The sequence below is a fragment of the Leucoraja erinacea genome, chromosome 4, assembly GCF_028641065.1.
Source record: "Leucoraja erinacea ecotype New England chromosome 4, Leri_hhj_1, whole genome shotgun sequence".
NCBI classification, from domain to species: domain Eukaryota; kingdom Metazoa; phylum Chordata; class Chondrichthyes; order Rajiformes; family Rajidae; genus Leucoraja; species Leucoraja erinaceus.
Window position 1 is genome coordinate 29,179,457 of NC_073380.1, and position 12,598 is coordinate 29,192,054.

At 44.8% G+C, this 12,598-nt stretch overlaps 1 protein-coding gene across 1 annotated transcript in view; it reads right to left on the reverse strand.

Moving 5' to 3' along the window:
* Positions 1-12,598, reverse strand: part of lama1 (laminin, alpha 1) — a 273,548-nt gene that overhangs the window by 220,547 nt on the left and 40,403 nt on the right. Inside the window, exon 2 of the mRNA XM_055633912.1 lies at positions 1,297-1,467. Coding sequence (XP_055489887.1) covers positions 1,297-1,467 — 171 coding nt within the window. The remainder of the gene's footprint in view (positions 1-1,296; positions 1,468-12,598) is intronic.

Here is a 12,598-nt window from a genome sequence, read left to right on the forward strand (position 1 = left end):
CTGCTATTGACCCTACTCCATTTGCGTGGCTCACTTCAATTGCAGAAGATATGGTCTTATCTTATCTGCCCATCTTGTCAGAGCCCATCTTATGGGTCACAATTTAGGTTGGCACAGTGACGCAGCGGTATCGTTGCTGTCTTATGCCCCTGTCCCACTTAGGAAACCTGAACGTAAATCTCTGGAGACTTTGTGCCCCACCCAAGCTTTCCATGCAGTTCCCGGAGGTTGCAGGTGGTTGCCGGAGGTTGCAGGTAGGGAGACTGACAAAAACCTCCGGGAACCGCACGGAAACCTTGGGTGGGGCTCAAAGTCTCCAGAGGTTTCCGTTCAGGTTTCCTAAGTAGGATAGGGGCATTACAGTACCCGATACCTAGGTTTGATCCTGACTATGAGTGCTATCTGTATGGAATTTGTACATTCTCCTTGTAACCTCGTGGGTTTTCACCGGGTGCCCCTGTTTGTTCCCATGCTCCAAAGACATACAGGAATGTAGGTTAATTGGCTTTGGTTAAATTATCCCTAGTGCTTGGTTAGTGTACTAACTGGTCGGCACGGACTTGGTGGGCCAAAGGTCCTGTTTCCGCGTTGTATCTCTAAATTCTAAAGGCTAGAAGATAATAACTAGAACAATCTCCGCTCACAGTAGAACCCAAGGGATGGAAAAAATTACGTATCCATAATAACATACGTGTGAGATCCACCGGAATATTTCTTGATGGATTACATCATGTTGATTTTCTAATGGGTGTTAGTGAACAAAATCGCAGAAGTGTCGTAAATCCTCCCTTTTCCAAGAGTTCACATAGGCTTAACATTGAGAATTGTAGCTCTCAAACATTTTCCTCTACCCAAAAAGACAAATAAGCATTCTATAATTAACTGCTCCAACGGGCGGCATGGTGGCGTAGCGGTAGAGTTGCTGGCTTACAGCACCGGAGACCCGGGTTCGATCACGACTATGGGTGCTGCCTGTATGGAGTTTTCATGTTCTCCCCATGACCACGCAGGTTTTCGCTGAGATCTTCGGTTTCCTCCCACACTCCAAAGACGTACAGGTTTGTAGGCTAATTGGCTTGGTATGATTGTCCATAGGATAATTAGTGTGTGGGGATCGCTGGTCGGCACGGACTGGGTGGGCCGAATGGCCTGTTTCTGTGCTATATCTCTAAATTAAACTAAACTAAAGTAACAATCAAAAAGCCTTGTAAGAGTGGGCGAGATATCAATTGCTACTTGGAAGTGTGGGATAGGTCACCACTCCCTGTTTGGTCGCACACACACACACACACACACCTTTCAGGTTTGCGCTGTTCAGGTCACAGATGCGACACTGAGGGTTGCGTATTGGCCGCCCAGGAACGTGCTCCACCAACTTGCAGTACATCTCAGGCCCATTCTCACCGCAGGTTGCATTAGTGGAGATGACAGCATTGCTGGCAAGGTTCAGGATGGCTGGGAAAAGACCTGATGAAGGAAAAACAAATGAGCTTAGGACCCAGCTATCAAAAGACATCAAATCATAACCGCAATCTAAAACTATCGGAAGCGTGTGTTTAACAGAAACAAAATTCCAGTGTGCAGGAATTCTCCTATTTATTATTTACAGGAATTAAGATGTACTTGGAAAATAAAAAACAGAATAATTTTTCAAACACAACCACGACGTATTGGAAACGTTACAAAATAGTACATGTTGTAAACTTGCATTAAAACATAATGCTGAAGATACTCAGCTGGTCGAGCACAGGGCATGAGAGGGGGGTGCATGGAGTACATCATACCCGGGTCTGGGGTCCAAAAGGGGGCCTGGGAGCCAAAAGAGGGGAGCCGGGAATTTCCTGAAATCTCAGAAAATGTTTGCATGTATTTTGTGAATTCACATTTTGTGTGAGCCTACATAGTTTTATATATCGTAATTCATAGAAATTATGATCCATAATAAAGCCGGGAATGGCCGGTGGAGTCAAGGAGTGTCGGTGGAGGGACCGGACTGGAGTGGGAGTGGGGGTGGGGGTGGGTGTGTGGGTGTGTGGGAGTGAGTGTGAGTGTGAGTGTGAGTGTGTGTGTGTGTGTGTGCAAGTGTGAGTGTGTGTGTGTGTGTGTGTGTGTGTGTGTGTGTGTGTGTGTGTGTGTGTGTGTGTGTGTGTGTGTGTGTGTGTGTGTGGGGGGGGGGGTGGGTGTGTGTGTGTGTGTGTGTGTGTGTGTGAGTGGGTGTGTGTGAGTGTGGGTGTGTGTGTGAGTGTGTGTGTGTGAGTGGGTGGGTGTGAGTGAGTGGGTGTGTGTGAGTGTGGATAGGTGGGTGAGTGTGAGTGGGGGTGTGTGTGTGTGGGTAGGTGTGGGTGGGTGTGTGTGAGTGGGTGGTGGAGCTGGGTGTGAATGGGTGTGTGGAGTGGGTGTGTGGTGGAGGGTAGGTGTGTGTGTGTGTGTGTGTGTGTGTGTGTGTGTGTGTGTGTGTGTGTGTGTGTGTGTGTGTGTGTGTGTGTTGTGTGGGTGGATGTGTGTGTGGGTGTGTGATGGTGTGTGTTTGGGTGGATGTGTGGGTGTGTGTGTGGGTGGGGTGTGTGTGTGTGTGTGTGTGTGGGTGTGTGTGTGTTGTGTGTATGTGTGTGTGTGTGTGTGGTGAACGTGTGTGTGTGTGTGTGTGTTTGGGTGTGGATGTGTGGGTGGGTGTGGATGTGTGTGTGAGTGGGTGTGAGTGGCGGGTGTGGGTGAGTGCTAACAGAATTAGTGACCTGTTTGCAAATGTTTGTGTTAGCTTAAGTATACCAATAACAATTCCAGCAACAGTAGCTTCTGCAGAGAAGTCATTTGGCAAACTCAAGCTGATTAAGAATTTTGTCTACAGTGTCTCAGGGAAGGTCTTGTGGATTTGCCCAGGCTAAGTGTTAAACCAAACATTGCCAGAACAATAAATTTTCATGCTATGATTCGAAATTTTTCACAAAAAAGGCCAGGAACGCTCTTTGTTTAAAGTAAATACTAAGCCTATCTACCTTTTATTTTACTCTTTACTAATAATTATGTCTTCTGATGATCTGATCTGCATTGAAATATAAAAGGATGTTTCAATGTGAATTCTTTCTCCTTATCTATATTGTAGCATAAACAAGATGTTCAAAACAAATGTGCTTTCTTCTCTCTGATCCTTTTATTTTATTTATATGTATTTACATTTATCATGGAGGGAGTATAGGAGCATAAGGCTGCAAATGCAGAAAATCCACAGAGCGCTCCATTCCACCCCTCTTTCATCTTCCATACCCTTTTTGGCCTTACAGGCTACAGCGCATGGTATAAAACCGTAGTGGATAAAAATGGGATGACTAATGGAGCAGGGAAGAGGGTCCGAAATAAACTTTGTACCCACTGATAAAATCCCTCTCAGAGGCCCTGGTCGAGCAGCATCAATGCAGAGGGAAATCAATAGTGTTTCAAGTTGATCATCTTTCATCATTTGTAAACACTGTTGTATGTAATTACTAAGGTGGCCATACCAGTTTCTGCAACCTGGTTACGAGAAGGATTGCAACGATGTGGTTAAAAGACGGCAGATGCTGGTTTACAAGAAAAGGCACAAAACGCTGGAATAACTCAGCAGGTCAGGCAGCATCTCTGGAGAACATGGATAGGTGATGTTTCGGGTCAGGACCCTTCTGAAAAATCCTTCTTTGGCGCTCAGATTACATTACGCATCACAATCTTGAATTTTAACCTATCTTTTCTTGTGACTAATCAACAATGCAGTTCGAAACAAAAACCTTGATTGTAATCGTTGCTTCACTGTGCAACATTATTTGCTTTGCAGAGATCAGTACTGGGGTCGGCAAGCATTTTCTCCAGCTTGTAACCTGCTAGAACATTTGCCTTAAGATATAGAAGAGCAGCCTGGCTGGTCAACGTCTGTTACCCAGTTGAAATTCAGTTCAACCCAAGTGTGCCTGCAAGCTTGCCTCAGAGGAAGTCAGGAGTTTAACAGGGCAGGGAGGGAATATGCACAGTCATACATTGTTGAATGAGACAAGACCTCCTTCTTTCATCTCCACAACATCACCAAATTCAGACTCTCTCTTCTTCACTGGCTTCCCATCTCCCACCGGATCACCTACAAAATCCTGATCCTCACCTACAAAGCCCTCCACCATCTGGCCCCCCCATATCTCACTGACCTCCTCTCCCCCTACCAACCCTCACGGTCCCTCAGATCCACATCAGCCGGTCTCCTCTCCATCCACAAGTCCAACCTCCGCAGTTTTGGGGACAGAGCCTTCTCCAGGGCAGCTCCCAGGCTCTGGAACTCCCTCCCCTAACTGATCCGCAATTCCGTGTCCCTCACCATCTTCCAGTCCCGCCTCAAGACCCATCTCTTCACCTCTGCCTATCCTTAGCCCCACGTCCCCCTCCCTTTGATCTGTGCATTAATTGCCTCATATTGTGTTTTGAATTGAATTCTGTCTGTCTGTACAGAGTTTGCATATTCTCCCTGTGACTGCATGGGTTTCTCCGGGTGCCCTGGTTTCTTCCCATACTCCAAAGACATGCAGGTTTGTAGGTTAATGGGCTTCTGCAAATAGCCTGAAAATGGTAACATCCAGGTTCAACAACAGCTACTTCCCCACAGACATCAGGCTATTAAACACAACGAATAAGCTATGAGGGTAGACAAAAATGCTGGAGAAACTCAACGGGTGAGGCAGCATCTCTGGAGCAAAGGAAATAGGCAACGTTTTGGGCCTAAACTTTTCTTCAGACGGGTTTGAGCTAATAAGCTATGAGCTCTGATTTGCAAAAGACTATATCACTATATTTGTTATTTATTGAACTTTTTCTTTTTTTTTTCCCCGTTATGTACAATGTGTACATATTCACATATTCTGTTGTGCTGCCGCAAGTAAGAATTTCATTGTCCCGTCTGGAACATATGACAATAAAACACTTGACTAATGACTTTTTCCCCATATCCCTTGATTCTCTTAGCCCTAAGAGCTAAATCTAACTCTCTTGAAAATGGTCAATAATTGGTCAACCAGCATGATACGCCCTCATTCATCCTGGTATTAATGTAACGTAGAGCAAATTATCAATGAGGAAATTAGAGTTTATATAACAATTACATTACTCGTGTGGAACTTTACATACGGAATAGTAGCACCGCAGTAGAGTTGCTGCCTTACAGTGCCAGAGACCCGGGTACAATCCTGACTATGGGTGCTGTCTGTTCAGAGTTTGCATATTCTCCCCGTGACTGCATGGGTTTCTCTGGATGCCCTGGTTTCTTGCCATACTCCAAAGACATGCAGGTTTGTAGGTTATTGGCTTCTGTAAATTGTCCCTGGTGTGCAGGATTGAACTAATGTATGGGTGATCGTTGGTCAGTGCGGCCTTGGTGGGCCTGTTTTTACCCGGTATCTCTAAATTAACCTAAACTAAACTAAACAAATTAGAATCAATAATGTGGAAGATGACTTGTAGAATGTATGATAGTTTTTCAGATGAGCATGTTGTAGTAACAAAAAGAAAGCAAGCTTTGTGGTGTGAAATGAGAAAGGGTTAATTAAGACTCTAGTAGTTAAGGGGCCTTCAGGGAACAGTGATCAGCAAAGCGCAGAGTTTTCAATAAAGACTGAACATGATTTTGTTCACTACGATCTTACACCTAACAAAAGTAAACTATAAAGGGCTGAGCTGTGAATTGGCTACGGGTGAATGTGAGATATGACGGTAAGCAAGTCAGAGATGGTCAAAAAACAGTGTGTGGGAGAAGACGACAGAAACAAGTGTGACATGGGAGCAAGAGACACAGGCAGAGAGGCCGCCTGTCCCCGACTGTTGCAGCTCAGTGATGCAGGTGGAGAGGTGAGGAGAGAGGGCTCACGGAAATTCCCCGTTCCCACGTGGTCAAAGATGACTGCAGCAGCCGGTAAATCCATCCCCATCCATGCAGCCAGTCTCCTTGACGCTCAATCGCACAGTGTGTCCCTAAGCTGGGTGCTCAGGTATGGACCTGTATATCCCTTTAATGCATAAAATAGTAAGCCCACAGTGGCGCAGTGGTAAAGTTGCTGCCTTACAGCACCAGACAACTGGGTTTGATCCTGGCTATGGGTGTTGTCTGTATGGAGTTTGTGTGGTTTCCCCCCCACTCCAAAGATGTGCAGGTTTCTAGGTTAATTGGCTTCAGTAAATTGTGCCTAGTGTGTAAGGTAAAACTAGTGTATGGGTGACTGCAGTCGGCCTGTTTCCAAAGGGCCTGTTTCCACGCTGTATCTTCGAACTAAATAAACTAAACTGATGACTGGGATTATTTCAGATTTCAGCAAAGAAGAACCAGAATTTGATAAAAGGTACGTTTATACAGCAATGAGCTTGACAAATGGAAATTCAGATTGTAAAAACGGTGTTATTCAAGTAAAAACAGCAAACGTAAGCCCACTATTTATGAAAGGAGGGAGAGGGAGAGCTAGGAATTATAGATCAATCAGCCTGGCATCAGTAGTACAGAAAATGTCAGTATCTGTTATTTAAGCCGTGGTAAAAAGACATTTATAAAATAGTAACAGGACTGGTCCCAGTCATTATGAATTTATGAAAGGAAATATTGTTTGACAAATCTCTTAAGTGTTTTTGACGTTTCAGCAAGCAGAATAGAAATGGAGGAACTAACGGATGTCTTTGAATTTTTTAGAAAGCGTTTCATAAAGAGCCAAACAAGAGGTTACAGTCAGAGTCATACAGAAAGTAAATAAGCCCCTGCCGCCCAACTTGTCCATCCAAGATGGTGCAAGTTCGTCTATCCCAATTGCCTGCGTTTGGCCCATATCACGGACGAGTGGCACTCAGGCCACTCCCTCCACTCCGATCAGGCAAAAGATATAGGTGTGAAAATGCACACCTCCAGATTCAAGGACAGTTTCTTCCCCGCTGTTATCAGAGAACTGACTCATCCTACCACTACTAGAGCAGTGTTGCACTACTATCTACTTCTTTGGTGACCCTCGGACTATCCTTGATTGGACTTTGCTGGCTTTACAGTGGAATTGATAGTAGACTGGGAAAGCTCTCTCTCCCCTCACCCCACTCACCATCAACAACACCACAGTCATATCTGTGGAATATTTTAAGTTCCTGGGAACCATCATCTCCAAGGACCTTAAATGGGGGGCTACCATCAACTCCACAGTCAAAAAGGCACAACAGAGGATGTACTCCCGACAGCAGCTGAGGAAGCACAATCTGCCACAGGCAATGATGGTCCAATTCTACACGGCCATCGTAGAGTCTGTCTTCACCTTCTCCATCATGGTCTGGTTTGGCTCAGCCACCAAGCACAACACCCGGAGACTGCAGCGAATCGTCTGATCAGCTGAAAAGGTTATTGGCTGCAATCTTCCCTCCATTGACGAACTATACACTGCAAGAGCCAGGAAGCGAGCGGGTAATATCATCCCTGATGCCTCTCACCCTGGCCACAAACTCTATGAATCACTTCCCTCTGGAAGGCAACTCCGGACTGTCAAAGCTGCCACAGCCAGACATAAAAAGCTTTTTTGCACGAGTAGTAGCTCTACTCAATAACCAAAAATCTGTAGCCTCCTTTTGTTCTGGTATTTTATTAAATTCACATGTTTAATCAATAATGTTTCATTATTAATGTTTGATGTGTTAGGTGTCATTCCTAACTGTCACTGTATGTCGTTGACACTTGCGGGCGGAACACCAAGGCAAATTCCTTGTATGTGAAAACTTGGCCAATAAACTTAATCATTCATTCATTACCTTACACTAAATGTTATTCCCTCATCATGTATCTATACACTGTAAATGGATCGATTGCAATCATGTACTGTCTTTCTGCGGATTAGATAGCTTTTTACTGTACCTCGGTACACGTGACAATAAACTAAACTGAACTGAAATCCCTCTAAACCTTTGTTATCCCTGTACCCATCCAAATGTCTGTTAAAATATTATTGTATTAGTTTATATCAAACTTAAATTAAATGCATATAGGATTGGTAGAAAGGAAACAGGGTGGAGTGAGAACAGAAATTAGCAAGTGATTTTCAGACTGCGACGGTGATATTGCTGGAGTGCCACAGGGATTAGTGCAGTGGTCCTAATTGGTCACAATGAATATCAGTGAGTTGATTGAAGAGAATGTACAATTTATCTGGATGATACAAAGCTAGTGACAGCGCAGATCACGAAGTGGATGGAGAGAGGTGTCAGGGGCATGTCTACTCTTTCTCTTCTCCTTCTGTTTAGTTTAGTTTACTTTAGAGATCCAAATGGGAACAGGCCCTGTGGCCCACTGACTCCCTGCTGACCATCGATCATCTCTACACCAGTTCTATGTTATCCCACTTTCTCATCCACTCCTTACACACTAAGGGCTATTTACAGAGGCCTATTAACCTCCGACCCCGCAGGTTTTTGTGATGTGGGAGGAAACTGGAGCATCAACACAGTCAATGGGAGAACGTGCAAACTCTGCACAGACAGCATTCAAGGTCAGGATCATACGAGGGTTTCTGGCGCTATGTGGCAGCAACTTTACCAGCTGTAACACAGTGTCGCCCAAGATTCACAACTTCTCCAAAGAGATCATCACAACCATCTCTCAGTTGCCACCATCATTCTTCACATCATTCAATCTCTGTTGCTCTTTAACCTATCATTCTCTATCCCAGCTCACACATGCAACTTTACACTAGCAACCTTTCAGATTCACTCTTAAGTCCTGATGCCTGATCTCAACCCAAAATATAAACCTCCACCTTTTGCCTCCAGAGATACTGTCAAGTTCTTCCAGTGTTCTGATTCTTGTGTTAAAATAGCAACAAAGTGGTCACGCAATCTATTCACAGCTTAAAAAAGTACTTAGCACCAAATGTCACCTATCCATGTTCTCCAGAGATGCTGCCTAATCTGCTGAATTACTTCAGCATTTTGTGCATTAACCAGCATCTGCAGTTCTTTGTTTCTTCATCAAAAGTAGCTGAGCACAAGACTGAATCGACAAAAACTGAATGCAGTAGTGCTAACAATTGGCATCATTTTTTCTCTGTTTGTCCCCAATTTTGATGCGGGTAAAAAAAATGTGCCTGCGGTTTTGCAGACCAATGCCCACCAAAATACAAAGCTGCAGAGAGGGATGGCTATTCCCTTGGCTACCTCCATCAGACAGGAAGGTTCGCTGGAATGTGACACATCATTACATGACAAAGGAGCATCGGAGTAAACAGTGACAGCCAGATCTCTGCTGAACAAACACAATCCTGTAAATGGGCTCAGCTCAGGAGCAAAGGCAGCCATCATGCTAGTCGCTCACAGAATTTACACCAAGGATACACACTAAACAAAGTGTTGATAGCTCCTTCCATGCATAAAAGCTTCTCCTAATCAAACCTCGGATGAACAAAGCAAATGAGAGGAAGCTTGCAATATGCAGATACGCAATTTTTTAAATTGTACCACGACAATTCTTCAACAAATGACTGCACTTCCATTTTACTCCCCATCTCCCAAAAGCCATGAAGCAAAGTAGAATTATAATAAACCCATAGCACGTCTGGTCTCCCTAAGTATAGAAGGAGTGCAATGAAGGTTCACCAATCTCCTCACTGTCGATGAAGTATTTGTTCTGCATTTCCGTACAGAAATGTACAAACCATAATACAGGCACTCTCCCACTTACGTAACACATGACTTACAAATACTTTAAATTACGCAAGCGGCCTGCAACAGCACAGAGCAATGGAGCAGCAATGGAGGATGCCTAAAAAGTAAAGTATCCTTTATTGTCCTTCAGACTTTTCAGTCTGAACAAAATGTCGTGCCTTGCAGTCATAACATAGAATCAAATAACAAATCACACAATAAACACAGATTTAACATCCACCACAGTGACTCCACCAGGCACCTCCTCACTGTGATGGAAGGCAAAAGTCTTAAAGTCCTTGTATCTTTCCTCCTTCTTCTCCCTCTGCGTTGAGGCGATCCAGGCTTCCGATGTTGCAACCCCGCCGGGTGAAGGTAAGTCCCGCGGCTGAATCCGAGCTCCGCGAATGGGCCTGTTCAAACTCCGCGGCCTGGGGCGTACAAAGCTGCCACCCTCCAGTCCAGCGGACGAAGCTGTTGTTGTGGGAGCTCCAGAAAACCGGTCACCAACCTGGGATCTACGAGCTCCCGATGCTGTCGTCCACTGGGCGGCCGAGCCTCCGAGGCTCCGAATTCGGGTCGTTGCCACCGTAACGCCACCACAGCCCCGAAGTCGGCCAGCCTCGCGTTGGAAGGTCCTGGCTCTGCCTCCGGAGCCTCGAGGTCGGTCTCAGTTGGAGGCTGCCAGCTCCACCATTAGGCCTCAGCACAGGCGGAGACGGAGACGGGGGATACGACAAGAAAAGGTCGCATCCCCCCGAAGGAAGAGACCAAAAACATGTTTCTCCCATCCCCCCCACACATATACAACCAAAATAAACTAAACTAAAATAAACTGAAACAGGTCAAAAAGAATACAAAAAAAAAAGACAAACGGACTGCAGGCGAGCCGCTGCTGCAGGGCAGTGCCACCACTTTCTTTAACAACTTTGCTTGCCCAGGCCATCTCTGCAACGCCGTCATGGCAACGGGCCTTTATGGCCGGCTGTATTTAAAGCAACTTGGACTCTGAAAATTGTGCCAAAGTAAGTAAGTCATGTATTTTGGCTCAGTGAACTATTTCTATACACTTTGTACCTAATCTAGGAGTGTGCTTATTGATAGTAATACTTGATGAACTGTATGCAAAAAAAATAAAACTCACTATCTCATTCAGTGCATGTGACAATAAAGAACCATTGAGAACCTTTACTTAAAGAGCTGTATACATTTGTATTTTCATCTACTGTTACTGCCTGACAACACTATATACTGTGAACTACTGGTAGTTTAATTACAGTATCCGCATTTTAAATGCTCCATTCTTTTAGCATTACGAAACACAGGGTCAAGGTAGAGTTTTATTACTGTAAATACACTATAAATTCAAGCCATGTTTACGCAGCATTTCTAGGGTTATTAATGGTGAAAGAAAACAAAACCTATCTTTATTGAACAGTTTTATCTCGTTGAAAATGACATCATTTCTTTAATGAAAGAAACTAAAAATATACTTTGGTAAAAATAAATCTTAAACACAGTAGATCAGTTCACTCAGAATTTATTCCACAACACGTACACAACATTCACATTCAGATTCTGAACTAGAAACACAGAGAACCAAATTATATATCAATCATTTATCTCTCTCTTAGATCTATCTCTGGGTTATAGGGATTATTTTTGGACAAACATTACGTAAATGGGAGATATAATCACAAACTGCACTTCATCCTCCAGCACCGAGACGGCCAGGGGACCCATGCGAGGATTTTGATTGGTGATTTTTAGCTCTGCATTCAATACCATTGTGCCAGAGCTACTACACTCCAAGCTTTCCGAGTTGACTGTGCCTGAACCCCTCTGTTGGTGGATCACCAGCTTCCTGACAGACAGGAAGCAGCATGTGAGGCTGGGAAAACATCTCGGACCCGCAGATCCGCAGCATAGGAGCACTGCAAGGCTGAGTACTCTCCCCTCTCTCTACACTAATGGCTGCACCTCCACTAAAGGGCCTGTCCCACTTTCACAACCTTTTAAACTCGTGGACACTTTTCATCATGCTAGAAAAACACCCCGACCTACTTGATGCCATGAGTACCTTCGGCTAGCATCACGACCTACCTATGACCTACCTACGACCTCGTGACGACCATGCTGCGAGTACGAGTTAAGGGCAAACTCGGCAGAGGTCGTGAATTAAGTTGTGAAAGTGGGACAGCGGAACACACAACCCTGATTGGATTGATCCTGGATGGGGGTGAATCTGCCTACAGACAGGAAGTGTCACAGCTGGCGTCCTGGTGCCATCGCAACAACCTAGAGCTCAATGCTCTTAATGGAGTGGAATTGATTGTAGACTTTATGAGAGCTCCCCCTCCCCTCTCCATCAACAACACCACAGTCACATCTGTGGAGTATTTTAAGTCCCTGGGAACCATCATCTCCAAGGACCTTAAATGGGGGGCTACCATCGACTCCACAGTCAAAAAGGCACAACAGAGGATGTACCTGCGGCAGCTGAGGAAACAAAATCTACCAAAGGCAATGATGGTCCAATTCTACACGGCCATCGTAGAGTCTGTTCGCACCTTCTCCATCATGGCTCAGCCACCAAGCACGACACCTGGAGACTGCAGCGAATCGTCCGATCAGCAGAGAAGGTTTTTGGCTGCAACCTTCCCTCCATTGATGAACTGTACACTCCAAGGGCCAGGAAGTGAGCGGGTAAGATCATCTCTGACCCCTCTCACCCTGGCCACAAACTCTTTGGATCACTTCCCTCTGGAGGGTGACTCCAGACTGTCAAAGCTGCCACAGCCAGACATAAAAACAGCTTTTTATCCACGGGTAGTAGCTCTACTCAATAACCAAAAATCTGTAGCCTCCTTTTACACTGCTATTTTATTTAATTCACATGTTTAATCAATAATGCTTTATTATTAATATTTAATGTTAT